Source organism: Ictidomys tridecemlineatus, chromosome 2 (genome assembly GCF_052094955.1).
Source record: "Ictidomys tridecemlineatus isolate mIctTri1 chromosome 2, mIctTri1.hap1, whole genome shotgun sequence".
Lineage (NCBI taxonomy): Eukaryota > Metazoa > Chordata > Mammalia > Rodentia > Sciuridae > Ictidomys > Ictidomys tridecemlineatus.
In genome coordinates, this window is record NC_135478.1 from 17,795,094 (window position 1) to 17,810,516 (window position 15,423).

Below are 15,423 nucleotides of genomic sequence, written 5' to 3' on the forward strand. Positions count from 1 at the left end.
AGGATGAGACTCGCTGTGTCTACAGTTCTCTGGGAGGGACAGAAGCTGGGTGTCAGAGGTCATAAATTGTCAACACCTACGATTTGCAAGCAAGTTTTGACATGCCAGGCACCGCAGTGTGGACGTCTCCTGGGCACCCCAGTGTTTCCAGAACCAGTCCTGATTGGTTGGTTTCCAGAACCCCTCCAGTGGGCTCCTGCCTCACGCCAAGTGTACTGTGGCGCATTCCCTGCGGCTGCGTAGTCGGCAGAGCGCTGCCACGGTCGGTCCCGTCCCTCTAGTTACAGACAGGAAACAAGTTCAGAGAAGAAAAGTTTGCTTGGTGGGAAGTAGCTGGGGCTCGAGCCACCTTTGTGCCCAAGCTGGGGCCATCTCCCCAGCACCCCGCAGCTTCTCTGACACAGGACAAGAGCACTGTGTCAGATGTCACCGCCTTCTTCTAGGACCCTCGAGACAGGGGGCTTCCTCCCATGGTTTTGACATGACCCTTGACCATGAAGGCACCTGGACACTGGAGGGGGCATGGCCAAGAGCCTGCAAGTCCACAGTGTCCTCCTGTGATCCCTTGTCCCTCGGGACCAGTGTCCTCTCTACTTCTGCTCAATATGCTCCAAAATGTGTGATGTCCTCCTTTGGACCAGTGCACCCCACACACCTTGCCCTCTCCAGGAAATCTCCTCCCCCCCAAAAAAGCAACCTCTTCTGTGCAGACCCCAGGCTAAGCCTCAGTCCTGAGCCAGCCGTCACTGTGGGTCTGAAGTGTAGCGCCCCACAGTGGGGAGGAGGAGCAACCAGCAGAACATAGCGTCTGCCTGTTGTGATGAATGGAGAAGCCTCCATTCATCTGCATGTTTGCATCATTAGGACCTGGAAAACCTAGGGGTGCCTGTGTCCCACCTCCAGATACCCTGATTGGGTGGCTCTCAGGCAGGGCCTGAACCTTAGGAGTTTTTAAAATTCCCCAGGGTATTTGGCTGTGCAGCCCAAATTAAGAGCCACCCTCTGCTGGGCGAGGTGGTGCAGGCCTGTCATCCCAGCACCTCAGGAGGCTGAGACAGGAGGATCTCGAGTTCAAAGCTAGCCTCAGCAACTTGGCAAGGTCCTAGCAACTTGGCGCACCCCATCCCATCTCAAAAATAAAATATAAAAAGGGCTCAGGATGTGGCTCAGTGGTTAAGCACCCCTGAGTACAATCCCCAGTACCTAAAGACGAAAAAACAAAAGCCACAACAACAAACAAACAAACAAAAAAACATACCACTATCTTGTGCCCTTTTATGAACAGGAAGAGGCAGACAATAATTAAAACTGAACAATATTGGCATTCTAGGCACTGAATTGAAGTCATTCAGTAAATCCAAACAGGGTCAGCAGGCAGTGGGGGACTTCTTGAAGATGGTTTTATTACCCTGGGGGCAGGAAAGGGCAAGTATTAGAACCATTCCTTCACCCCAGAGCAGGCGGAGCTGGGAAGGGCAATTCAGAGGCTCTGTTGAAACAACTGGAGAAGGACTAACTGCCCCCAGGGAATTCAAAAAGCCGTGGGGCAATGGAGTCTGAGGCTCAGCTCAACTACTAGATGTGAAAACACCCCAGGCAGCAGAAACCACGCCTGCAAAAGCACAGAAGTGCATGCATTTGAGGGGAATAGCCAGAGACCCTCCGCGGCCATGATAGATGCAGCCAGGGCTGGGGGCTGGGGCAGGGCTGGACAATGGCGAGAGAGGTGCTGGAGGCGAGGACGGGGTCAGCATGTCCCCCAAGGGCCTTGATTAACGAGCTGAGCTGGAGAACTTGACTCTGAAGGTAAAGCCAGGGTTTGGGGCAGCCACTGATAGAGCTGTGGTTTACAGATGCCAGGATGCAGGCCAGGCTGGAGCTGGGTAGCAAGCAGAGTGAGGATGCAGAGGCTGGACAGGAACTCTAGACGTTTCCAACCAGGGCAGATCCATAAGGATGACTTTTAATTTTTTTTTTTTACCGGATCTTTTGTTATTCACAAAACATTGAGTGGGTTTGAGTCTCGATGGGAAACTTTTGGGAGTGGAAGGAGGTGAATGAGGAGAAGGAGGCACTGGGAAGGACTGTCACACTGGGTAGAGCAGTATGTCTCCAAGGGGGGCCTGGCCCAGCAGCTTCAGTGTCACTCGGGATGCGCTTTGTCAAGTAGACCCATGTCCATACACAGCCGCTCACCCCCACAGAGAAAAACTCAGGTTAAAGAATCCAAGTGGTGGTTTTTATCGAGCACAAAGTTATGTAAGTGGAGAAGATTTACAAAGATTTTGGAAGCCTCAGTTAACTTCCCCTCAAAAGTGGTTTTTCTATGTCTTTGTGGGCCTCAAAGGAGACAGCACAATGGGAGGGCTCACAGAGACAAATGTCACACGTTGAGGGGACAGCTGTCACAGAGAGGAGTCTCTCTTCCAGTGGGATTCTTAGGTTTAGCAATTAGATGAGGTACTGCTATGATAATTAGAAAAATAATAATAACATGCTCTAGAATCACCGATTGTACTTGTCTGGGGGTTATAAATGTGATAGATAAGTTCATGGTCGAGATTCTGGGAAATACAGATACGTGCAAAGACTAAAATACAAAATCACCTGAAATTCCACCATCCAGAGGTAACAGCAGTTAACATTTTTCCTTTAAGATATTAGAACCACATTTTTTTTTACTGTCATTTGATGTTTGTATTCAAAATGAACCAATTGGCCAGTGCAGTGGCACATACCTGTAAGGTGAGGCAGAAGGATCACAAGTTCAAAGCCAGTCTTAGCAACTTAGCGAGGCCCTAAGCAACTTAGTGAGGCTCTGTCTCAAAATAAAAAGGGCTGGGGATGTGGCTCAGTTATTAAGCCCCCCCCCCCGGGTTCAATCCATAGAACCAAATTTTTAAAAAATAAATAAATAAAATGAAATGAACCTTTTGCAATTACTTTAAAGTCTTGTCATATATGTTGAAAATATTAATTTAAATAGCTTCATAACATCCCATTCACAGAGGCTTCATGATGTATTTAACTATCCCCCAGTTGTAGAACTTTAGGTGGTGTAAAGTTAGCTCTGTTATAACCTAATGGTCATTGTCTTTCTAGTGGAAGAGTTTGATCCATTTATATTTATTATCAGGTTATGTTCACTGCCATTTCTCATCATGTTTTGTTCTGCTTGCAGTTTGCTTTTTGCGGGCATTGTGTGTGTTTGTTTGTTTTTTTTTTTATCTTTTACAATATAAAGTATATTTTGCTTCTTAAGCCCTATTTTTATTCTACTAGTAGTTGCATTTTAAAAAAAGAGGAGCATTTATTTTCTCTATCCGTATTAAGAATAAAATGTTATCTGAGAAAGTTGAAAAGTTGTAACCTGCTTAGTCTGTTTTCTGTTGCTATAATCGAACACCACAGACCAACTTAGAGAGACAAGAGGTCAGTTTGGCTCATGGTTCTGGAGGCTGGGAAGTTCAGGAACATGGCACCTGCATCTGCTTGGCATCTGTGCTGTGCCATCTTGTGCTATGTCACAACAAAACACGGGGCCTTGGTGCTAGAGAGTAAGTACCAGAGGAAGCATGAAATCATAACAAAGCCACTCCCTCAACCCAAGAATTCCTTAGTTCATTAATCCAGAGCCCCCACAACCCAGTCACCTCCAAGGATCCCACCTCCGAATACCATTAAAAACTTTGGAATTCAGTTTCCAACACATGAAATTTGGGGAGCACGTTCACCCCATAGCACACACTTTCACTTCTTCTTTCTTTCCTTAAACACACCCACTTATTAAATTTTATTGACTTAAATCTGAGATTTCAGACACGTTATTTCAGACTTCACTCTGTTCCGGCTATCAACTGCCACTTGGTTCTTTCACGACACAACTCCTTAAGTCGGTTTTTCCCTTTTATCCAACTCTTTGGTTCACCAGCAAGTAAATATTTCAGGAATAATAAATAGGTGGATCACTTTCTGAGTGTGCCCGAGAATATCTTTCCTTTGTCACCCCATGACTGGCCTACAATCTTTTTTTTTTTAAGATGGACACAATATCTTTATTCATTTTTTTGCGGTGCTAAGGATTGAACCCTGTGTCTCACAGACACGAGGCAAGTGTTCTACTGCTGAGCTACAGCCCCAGCCCTGCCTATAATCTTTATTACTCAAAAAAATGTAGAGAAGCTTCTTTATTGTCTTCAGCTTTTTGGTTCCAAGGAGGAAGGTTTAAATTTATTCATTCTTAGGTATTCTGGATACCTAAGATATTAGAGAAGTTTATATGATCTCATAGTCTCCCCCCAAGTTCCAGGCAATGTGCATGTATTAGACATGTTCTCACCAGGCCTTTGTAGGACGGTGAGCCCTGGCCTTGCACTCACCCAGGTAAACGCTGGTGGAGTTGGTGACTGTGCCTGTTCCAGGGCAGAGTCTGCCATGTTCTTGGCCTCCTCAGGTCCTGAGCTAGAGCAGGTGCTGTTGGCTATGTCTCTTCTCTGTTCTTAGTATTTCACTGGACGATTTCTTAACATTGTAGACTTCCTCCACTTATTGCCACGTGGGGCTTGACATCCAGCCATCAAGGTTTGTTTTCTTGCTTTCTTTTTCGTTTTTTTTTTTTTTCCATCCTCAGAAAACCCTTTGTCTTCTTAACCTGGTCTGTTTCATTGCTGCCTGGTGTTGTCCCGGAAACATGTCTTTCTTTCCTTTCTTCTACTTCTCAGAGCAAATCTATTTCAGAGGAAGACGAGCTCTGTCACACTCCAAGGGTGCTTCTATTTCAATATACAGTGTCTTATCATAGGTCCAAAGGTTGCTTTCAGGAGAGTTCATACTTTCAGAGGGAGGTGTTAGCCGTGACGGCCTTGCCAGTATTCCTCTTATCTACTATAGACACAAAGTCATGTCAGTGGTTAAAATAGTGATACTGTGAATTAAAAAAAAAAAAAACATACACACACACACAGTTTTTAGCACCATAATGTACCTCACCAGATCTTTCCAGTGTTATTCCCTGGTAACGGCCTCATGATCCGTCCGCCCCAGTAGAACCACCACTGTCAACAAATGTTTATTGAGCACTTACTGTGTGCTGGTCATTCATTAGGACAGAACTCTGCAGTAAGTCAGGTAGACCCCATGCCTAACCTCAGTGAGCTGTTTGGGGGTTTGGGAAGGGCGAGCAGACCAGGAGACACTCAGTGTGTGGGCAAGGACCTCGACGGCAGGGGCTGTGATCCCAGAGAGGGGAGTCCTTAGTTTTAGGCAGTTGGTAAAGGCTCCTACAGGAAGTGACGGGTGTGAAAGACCCGGTGAGACTGAAGGAGACCTTCCTGCAGTCCTCAAATATTCCCTGGGCTCCAGTTCCCTGCCCTGTGCTGCTCAGGGCCAGGCAGGGAGCGTGAGCTTCCACGCTACTCTGGAGGCAGACACCAGGCAAACAATGTGATGATTGAGTTTCAACGCAGGTAACTGCTGGGCAGGACAGTCAAGCAGGGCTAGGGGTCAGAGGGCCTGGGGGCCAAATCACCCTTTGACAGTCAGCAGAGTAACTGGACAAAAATGTGAGCCTAAGACAGTTGTGAGTCTCAAAATGTCTCCTACAAGGGACTTCCTTGTTTCAAGCAGGAGAAACCTCACGGACAGCACCCTACTCAAATGAGTCAACTCAACAGCACCAAGAAGAGAGCAAATTCATCTTGTGGCTCTGGACATGCACACAAGATCACCTCAGTGTTTCTTCCAAAATCCAAAGTGCAACATATTCCACAAAGAACTGGTTGGTCGGTTTCCAAAACGCTAAGGTCACACTGGACAGTCTAGGGAGACCTTGCAACCAGAGGCCACATGTGATGGAGAGTGGCATTCTACCCCAGAATGAAAGACATCAGTGGGTAGTTGGTAAAATCTCAACAGCAAAGTCTGTAGATTAAATAAGATGACTGTATCAGCGTCAATTTCCTGATTTGGCTCATGGCACTAAGATCATGTAAGAGAATCTTGTTTTTAAGAAACAAGTGATAACACGACCCAAGGGGCACTGGTGGCCCGTTCTCCCCCCACGTTAACACAGAACCTGGTTTGTTTCACCATGCGTCTGGCCAAGCGCAGCACAGCGGCTTCACAGAAAAGATGGACAAGATGGGAGAGGGGGCCCATGACATGTAACCACTAAATTCCAACTAGAATTAGCCAACGGCTATATTTGAGCAGAGCTTTGCTTTGAGGTGGAGGGTTCTCGGTGGGTTCAGTCGGAGTTGCTGGCCTGCATGGCAGAGATCTTTGGCACAGAACTGACCTGAAATAAGAGATTCACCTTTGAGGCTGGTGCCCAGGGGGCTGTCTCCACTGGCATGCCACCGAGCGGCCGCACCAAGCTGACTTGTGTTTCCAAGGACACCCATATGTTGCCTCTCAACACTCAGCCTTGGAGCAGATGCAGATACAGGTGGAAAAGGAAGAAGAGTGAGGCCATCAAGGGATGGTACTGGGGCCCCTGGTGTGGGCGGGTCCACGGTGTGTTGTCCCCGATGCTCGACCATGCAGTGTGCTCCCTACTAACCTGGAGCTGGGATGCACAGCAGAGATCTGTGTCCACCCCTGGTACCAAGGCGGGGCCTGGACACTGAGCAGCCAGCAGGTGATGAGGAGGGGTTCTCTATCCAGAACCCCTGGTGTATCATTTCCACTCCACCACTCCTGGCACTGACATCCGGCTTTCGAATAGGATGACATCTCACTTAGCAGATGTGTTCACCAAAGATGTGAGGTCACTCGATGGGCACCTACAGGTGGGTGTGTCATTAACACCTGTGACTGGATCAAGGGCTCTGGCCACCAGGCAGGGTGCATGCAGGTTTAGCTTTTGAGGGGGATATAGTTGAGGTTCTGAATCTCTCAAGGCACACTATACAATGAGCTGACATGGGACCCACCACGTTGTGTATGCTCTCTGCTGCTCCCTAAGGCTGGGCGGGGGTGTGGTAAAGCATGCTAAGGACTTCAGGTGGGAATGCAGGGATAATTGTATCCGTGACTATTTCTATGGATTCTGATGCTGTTCTATCTGTACGGCTTCCATGTCAGACTTTTCAGATGTGAAAATCTACAAAGTTTGGGATACCCCCTGTTATGGTTTAGATGTGGTGTCCCCCAAACGCTCACGTGTGAGACAATGCAAGGCTTGAAGGAGACATGATTGGGTGATAGCCTTAACCTAATCCGTGCATTAGTCCCTGATGGGATAAACTGAGCTGTAACGGAAGGCCAGGGCTGGCTGGAGGAAGTGGATCACTGGGGGCATGGCTATGGGGTACATACTTGTATTTGGCAAGTGGAGTCTGTCTCTCTCTCTCTCTCTCTCTCTCTCTCTCACTCTCTGCTTCCTGATCATCATGGGAGCTGCTTCCCTCTGCTACACTCTTCCGCCATGATGTTCAGCCTCACTTGAGCCCCGACACCATGAGCTCCCCAAATAAACTTTTCCTCCAAAAATTATTCTGGTCAGATCCTTCACAGCAGCGAAAAAGCTGACTAAACCATCCCCCCTCATCCCAGACTCCTTTGGGCTTGTCTCAGGAAGACGTCGGCTCAAGCTAGGACCTGTCACCCCTGGCCGAGACGTGGTGCACCACCTGCTGACCGTCAGCCCAGCTGAGGGTACAGAGGAGGACCTTTCTGGGACACGTGTGGCTGGCCTCATGGTGGAGCAGAGGTGTTTACTGTCCTGTCCTGGGTCCCTGGCCCATGCCTAGGGACTTCCTTCTCACTGTGGATATCCGGTCCAGAGATCTCAAGTAGAAATCAGCAAGAAGTCTTGCTTTCTGGGGCTTTGAAGTCTTCTGGCCATCACTAAAGACAGATGGGCTGAGATATAAGTATCTACTGAGGCCAGCTGACCAGGAAAAAACCATATATTTTACCTCTTAAAACAGGTGGTAGCAACTGAACTCTTCTAGTATTAAACCAAAAGGAGAACCATGAAAATATGATTGTTTTCTTAGATCATCTAAGATGTCACTGCAAATTCTCTTAAAATCCTGTAGAAATCCATTTCTTTCACTTTGCTACAATATGGATCTTTTTTTAAACATTTTTTTAGTTGTCCATGGACCTTTAAGTTATTTATTCATATGCTGTGCTGAGAATCGAACCCAATACCTCACACATGCTAGGCATCTTCCCCTGGGCCACAACCCCAGCCCCAATATGGATCTTTTCAAATCCTCACTTTATATTATCTCATTCACCCAGGATGAGAGTGTCAATTTAGAGAATAAAAGTTCAAACTATTAAAAAATTTTTTTAAATATTTTACCATAGCATTTAAAGCATACATGCTGAGATATTAAAAAGTAAAAAGGGAGGGGGAAGTAGTGGTTTAAAACAACTACAGTTGCCAAGTGCAGTGGAATATACCTGTAATCCCAGCAGCTCAGGAGGCTGAGGCAGGAGGATCACAAGTTCAAGGCCAGCCTCAGCAACTTAGTGAGACCCCAAGCAACTTAGCAAGACCCTGTCTCAAAATAAAAAATTAAAAGGGCTCAGGATGTGGCTCAGTGGTTGAGCACCTCTGAGTTCAATCCCTGATACCAAAACAAACAATAACAAAACAACCAAGCATGACTATAATTAACCACTTCCCACAGTTTTGTGGGTCTCCTTATCAGCTCCTCCACTGCCTGCCTGGGGCCCTTCTCATGCAACTACAAGGTCCCTCGCACACCTGGCAGTTGGCACAGAGGTGGGGGCCTGAGGTTCTCCTGCACGTTCCTGTTGACCTTAGAAACCTGGAAGGGCCTCTAATATGATAGAGGCAGGACCATGCTCCAAGTCCCAAGGCTTGGACTCCAGAGCCGATGACATCCTTTCCCCCCTACGTTCTACTGCACAAAGTCCCAAGTTCAGCCCAGACTTATGGGGTGGGAATTAGACCCCACCTTCAGGAGCTCTAAGAATAGGTGGCCATATTTAATCTACCAAGCGCGCCCTATGGGGATACACAGGAACAAACGCACCCCTGCAGGCCCCGTCCGCGGCTCTCCAACACCACAGACTCCTTGAGCAGATCCAGCATCAGAATTTCTACATCAAAGGAGCATGAGAGCAGTTCAGTTAGAAGAGGGTTGGTTAGTAGGCTTATTTTCAAAGTGATTAGGAAACAAAATTTTCTTTTACTGAGATATGTTTATGTGCAGCAGATTTGCCTTATTTTGAGGTGTCATTTCTTTGCTGTCACATGATAAGCGTATGCTTCACCTCCTAGGAGACCACCAAACTGCTGTCCAGAGTGACCCCACCCTTTGACATTCCCACCAGCAACGTGTGGGACTTTCTCCAAAACCTCGCCAGCACTTAGTTTTGACAGTATTTTTAAATTGCAGCCATTCTAATAAGTGTGGGGTGTCTCTTTGTCAAGGTTTGAATTTGTATTTTCCTAATGAACTCCAGGGATGAGCATCATCATTTGATGTGCTAATTTGGCATTTATAGATTTTACTGTGTTTTGAACATGCCCCAGCCCCCAAAGTCCACAGGTTGGAAACTTAATCCCCAATACAACAGTATTGAGAGGCAGGACCTTCAACAGCTATTAGATCCCAGGGGGCAGAGACCTCACAAATGAATGAATGAATGAATTATCGCTGAAGTGGGTTTGTTTGTTTATTTGTGTGGTTTGGTTCTGGGGATTGAACCCAGGGGCACTTAACCACTGAGCCCCATTCCAACCATTTTTCGTTCTTTGAGTCAGGGTCTCACTAAGTGGCTTAGGGTCTCTCTAGCTGAGGCTGGCTTTCAATTTATGATCCTCCTGCCTCAGCCTCCCCAGCCTGGAATGGGTTGGTTATCAACGTGAGTTCTACACCCTCTTGATGGCTCTTGTCCTCTCACATATGCCACCGGGGGCTGGTAAGAACCCCTCACGGATATGACACCACGCTCTCTGACTTCACTTCCTCCAGAACCATGAGCCAAAGAATTTACGTTCCTTACAGTTGACCCAGTCTCAGCTCTCCTGGGATCCAGCATCAGTGGACTGAGGGACATATTCTTCAGTGAAATTTCTGTTGAACATTTTTCTACTTTTTCAAGTGGGTGCTTTGTTTTTTTTGTTGAGTTTTGAGAATCCTTCCTACAGACTTGACACCAAGCTTTCTCCGCTGTATGTTTTGCAAATATTTTTTTCCCTCATCGGTAGCTTGTCCATTTGTTCTCTTAAGTATCTTTCACGGAGCAGGAGCAGTGAAGACCAATTTATCACCATATTGTTTTCCCCAGAAGGGGCTTTTGCGGTGGTATCTAAGACATCTTTGCATAAAGATTTTCTCCTTTTCTCCTTGGAGTTTTATAGCTTTTAGTTGCACATACAAGTCTATGATCCTTTGTCAGATTTTTTTTTCATATAAACTGTGAAATGTGGGTTGAGGTGTACGTTCCACCCAGATGTTCGATTGTCCTAGGATCCTTTGTTGACAAAAGGACTTCGGGACACATTTCCCTGAATTGGTTGTTTGTGGAAGGTTAGGGGGAAAGAGAGAAATGATTGACAGGTAGGGCGACATGCCCTCACGTTTCCACCTGGGCACGGAGCCTCGGAATTCCACCTGACCCAGGGCCGTGGACAGTCGGGCTGTGTTCCAGAGGCAAGCTGTCCCGTGAACCTTGCCAGATGTGGTTACTGTTTGACACTTTGGGAGAGAATACGATTTTTGTGTGTGTGTGCTGGGGATGGAACCCAGGGCCTCACACCTGCCAGGCAAGTGCTCTGTCCCTGAGCCACACCCCCAGGGATGGACTCCGAGGGAATGGACACAGCCCATTCTGGCTCATGGGTAGAAGCCACTGATAGCCTCAGACACCCAGAGAAACCTGGTGGAATGTCAAAGCATGTCTCTGGGGACAGAAAGGGACAGGCCTGGAGGCTTCTCCTAGGGGTGTCCTGAAATGAGCTGTAGTTGCCGAGGCCCCTGCACACAGAGGAGGAGCCGGACACTCCGGCAAGCCTCCTTGCGGGCTCTAGCTGTCCCCTGCACTGCACCTGCTGTCCCTCTGGGGTGGACTAATGACCACATGGCTTCTGGTCCTAGCATTGTACTTCTGGGATCTGTAGCCCCAGGCATAAGACCAAGCAAGTGGTCCAGGCTGCAGTCCTCAGCTCTCTCAGGGATGGCAGAAAACTGGACACAGCCTGAGGGCCCACGACTGAGTGAATGCGTCCTGGGCCGAAGGCGTCCGTAGCTGGGTAAGGGTGATGCAGAGATCCCCTGGGGTCTGGAGAGGGCTGGCGAACACCTGCTGGCGAGAAGCCAGGGTACAGGCCAGTGCCTATGAACCACGGAAGCATTTTTTAACTACTGGATTTTTATGTAAGAATACATATTTCCGCAGGGCGCAGTGACACACGCCTGTAGCCCCAGCAGCATGGGAGGCTGAGGCCGGAGGATGGAAAGTTCGAAGCCAGCCTCAGCAACTTAGCGAGGCCCTAAGCAACTCAGTGAGACCCTGTCTCAAAACAAGTGGCAGGGGGTGGGGAGGGGGGGTGGCACTCAGGATGTGGCTCGGTGGTTAAGTCCCCTGGGTTAAATGCCCAGTACTAGAAAAAATAAAAAGGATATATATTTTCTTGTTTACCTTAACACCTGGGTCATCAGTTCCTTCTGTAACCAGCTCATAATCCCCACAGCCATAGTGTCAGGGTCTTATTTTAACCAAAACCCCGCTTTCCTCTCTTTGGACTTTTCTTGGGTCCCCAGTCAAGGAGCCAGGATGGAGAGGGATGGTTGAGGGCTCCCGGGGTAGGTTGGGGGACCAGTCCTCTCCAGGGCAGGTGGGGGGGGGCCTTCTACAGGTGGCCTGCCTCTGTGCCTGGGGTGGGGCACCACAGCCCCCTCCACTCCCCAGCTTCTCCCATCACCAAGGACACTTATCTGCAATGACTCCAAAGGAACCGGTGGGTTTGAGGTTCTTATGAGTCACAGTTCCCTCTACTAAAATGATATTTGGGGTGGAAGGCACTGTTCAAACCAATACACCCAGAAATGCTCCGTAAAAGGAGAGGTGGCCTAGAGCTTTGTCCACTGGGCAGCCATCTCTGACATATCAGGCCTGGAGAAATATTCTGTGCCCCTGGGCAATGATAGGCAACTGAAACCCCTCTGCCCAGGTGAGCCCTCCAGGGTGGGAAACAGGGTGCTAACCTCCCATCCCATCCATGCCCAGGCCTTAGGCAGAGTGGGTGCTCCACCTCACCCGGGCACCACCAGGGCTATGCGCAGGCCCCAAGGAAGTGAGAAGAGGGAGACAGCTAGGTGGACGGGCTCAAGGGGGAGTGTTCAAAAAGTGCAGCGACTCAGTGTCCTGGCTCTGATCAACCCTTAGTTGCTGAACTAGAAGATGGAAGGGGGTTCTGGAAGAGGAGTTGAAGGGGACACTCAAGGAGCATGGGATGGAGGCAGCTTTCCTCCCTGGGTGGGGACCCTTGGAGATTTTGACAACTGATATGTCTGCATGTCTTCCATGGATGAGTAGAAAGAAAAAGAGGATGGATGGATAGATGGATGGGTGAGTGGGTGGATGGATGGATGGATGTGTGGATGGGTGGATGGATGGGTGGAGTGATGGGTGGATGGATGGATGGATGGATGGGTGGATGGGTGGATGGATGGGTGGAGTGATGGGTGGATGGATGGATGGATGGATGGGTGGATGGGTGGATGGATGGATGGATGGGTGGAGTGATGGGTGGATGGATGGATGGATGGATGGGTGGATGGGTGGATGGATGGGTGAAGTGATGGGTGGATGGATGGATGGATGTGTGGATGGATGGATGAATGAGTGGATGGATGGGTGGATGTGCAAATGGATGGGTGGATGGATGGATGGATGGAAGGATGCATGTGTGGATGGGTGGGTGGATGGGTGGATGGATGGGTGGAGTGATGGGTGGATGGATGAATGGATGTGTGGATGGATGGATGAATGAGTGGATGGATGGGTGGATGTGCAAATGGATGGGTGGATGGATGGATGGATGGAAGGATGCATGTGTGGATGGGTAGGTGGGTGGATGGATGGGTGGATGGATGGATGGATGGATGGGTGGATGGATGGATGGATGGATGGATGGGTGGAGTGATGGGTGGATGGATGGATGGATGGATGGGTGGATGGGTGGATGGATGGGTGAAGTGATGGGTGGATGGATGGATGGATGTGTGGATGGATGGATGAATGAGTGGATGGATGGGTGGATGTGCAAATGGATGGGTGGATGGATGGATGGATGGAAGGATGCATGTGTGGATGGGTGGGTGGATGGGTGGATGGATGGGTGGAGTGATGGGTGGATGGATGAATGGATGTGTGGATGGATGGATGAATGAGTGGATGGATGGGTGGATGTGCAAATGGATGGGTGGATGGATGGATGGATGGAAGGATGCATGTGTGGATGGGTAGGTGGGTGGATGGATGGATGGATGGATGGATGGATGGATGGATGGATGTGTGGCTGGTGGGCTAGATGGATGAATGTGTGGCTGGGTGGGTGGATGGGTGGATAGATATGTGGCTGGGTGGTTAGATGAATGGACAGATGGATGGGTGATGGGAGAGAGGAAGGAAAATGGATGGATGATGATGGATGAGTGAGAGGGACAGGTGAGGGGTGGACATGTGGAGTGGTAGGAGCCAGGCAGGCAGAAGATGGCAGACGGAGAGGAAAGATACAAGGCAGAAGGAGGCCAGGGCAGGTGGGAGGATGAGGGAAGGGCATTTGCACAGGTGGTGGAGAAAGGCCATCTGCAGTGCTGGCCTGGTCCTCAGCTCTGGATGCCTGCAGGTAGCTTCCTGGTCCCCTACCTCATCATGCTCTTCGTGGAGGGAATGCCACTCTTGTACATGGAGCTGGCCGTGGGGCAGCGCATGCGGCAGGGCAGCATCGGTGCCTGGAGGACCATCAGCCCCTACCTCAGCGGTGTCGGTATGTGAGGCCCTCTCTGGTCCCCTTCCACCTTTCAGTCCCCTGGGAGCACAGGGGTGGGGTGGGAATCCATCAGCAAGCATGGGGCCCCAGAGAAAGCCCTTGACAGGAGGGACTGACAGCCAGGAGGGGCTGAGCGGGGCTGGGATTCTGACCCACAGGGCAGCACTCTGGGAAACTGATACCAAGTGGCTTTTCCTTTCTGGGCCTCTGCTTGGAAATACGTACAAGGAAAGCAGCTGCCCAGCACAGGGGCTCTAACTCCAGCCCAGCCAGCAACCATTCAGAAAATGTACATAGCTGCTCCCTGCTAATTAACAGCTCTCTCTTACTGAGCACCTACTTTGTGCAGGGTGCTGCCTACAAGATACAAGCTCATGAACTTATTTAACCTTCATTGCACCCCTGAGAGGTTGCTGGAGGAGGTGCTATTAATGTTTGCAACTGAGACACACATGGAGAGCAGGGCTGCTGCTTCAAACCAGGACTTTCCCCAGTTACCAGAGCTGGTATCCCCAGCACCTGCTCTGCACAACCTCAGGAAAGCAGGGTGACTCCTGGCAGAAATGAGGAGGGAGTCAGCTTAACAGGACCTGATCTCAGACCCAGAAGAGCCACGTGTCCAGTGGCCTCTTAAGTCACCTGCAGACCCTAAACGCCTCCTCACTGTGAAAGGCTGTTCATTTTTAACACAGCGTGTGGTTTTACCGCCTGCCTGGGTCAGCAGTCACAGAGGCAGCGTGAGCTCTGTCACAGGAAAGACGGTCACTGTGCATGCCACTCTGGGGTGCTGGAACCCGTGGAGCACCCAGCACCCCAAGGGTAGCCAGAGGTGGGGATCGCTGCCCCGCAGCTTGCTGATACTGTCAGCTTGAATGTCCCCACCACGGCCCGCGCCAGTCTCCCTGAGAGTGTGGGATGGAAAGAGTGGGGGACAGAGCTCAGGGCACCCCTGGTGGCCCACTTTCCCTGGCTCACAACCCCACCCTGAGCTCTGCAGTCCTGACCAGACCCAGGCAGCCCATTCCCACCACTCCCTACCCCACCCCCCATGTCCCTGCTCCCTAACGCCAGAGGGCAGGGTCTGACCGCCCAGGGCTCAACCTTCAGTGAGCCAAAGAGGCAGCTGTGGTCACACTGGGCCTGGGGCTGGTGCTTGGCAGTGACAAAGAGCTTCTCCCACGAGGCGGAAATCTGACCTCTGCCACTTGCCAGCTGGGCAGTCTTGGGCACACCATGTGCCTCAGTTTCCTTCTCTGTGAAATGGGGGCAATGCCGTGGCGAGGACCTAACACATCTGAGGACTGTAGCCTGGTACCTGGCACAGCCGTCCCAACAACAAAAACCAAGACCTGTGCTTGGCCTCATGTTCCAGAAGATGGTGGGGCGGGTGGGAGGGAAAGGAAAGAAAGAACTCTCCCGAAGGTCACAGTGGTCACACA

General features: G+C 49.8%; 1 protein-coding gene and 1 pseudogene across 2 annotated transcripts in view; both read left to right on the forward strand.

The window, feature by feature from the left end:
- The window catches only part of Slc6a20 (solute carrier family 6 member 20), a 48,992-nt gene that overhangs the window by 4,422 nt on the left and 29,147 nt on the right, over positions 1-15,423 (forward strand). For both annotated transcript variants that reach the window (XM_021734999.3, XM_078037988.1), the window contains exon 2: positions 13,841-13,981. In XM_021734999.3, coding sequence (XP_021590674.1) covers positions 13,841-13,981 — 141 coding nt within the window. The remainder of the gene's footprint in view (positions 1-13,840; positions 13,982-15,423) is intronic.
- On the forward strand, positions 2,882-11,488 carry LOC120891460 (polyribonucleotide 5'-hydroxyl-kinase Clp1-like; annotated as a pseudogene).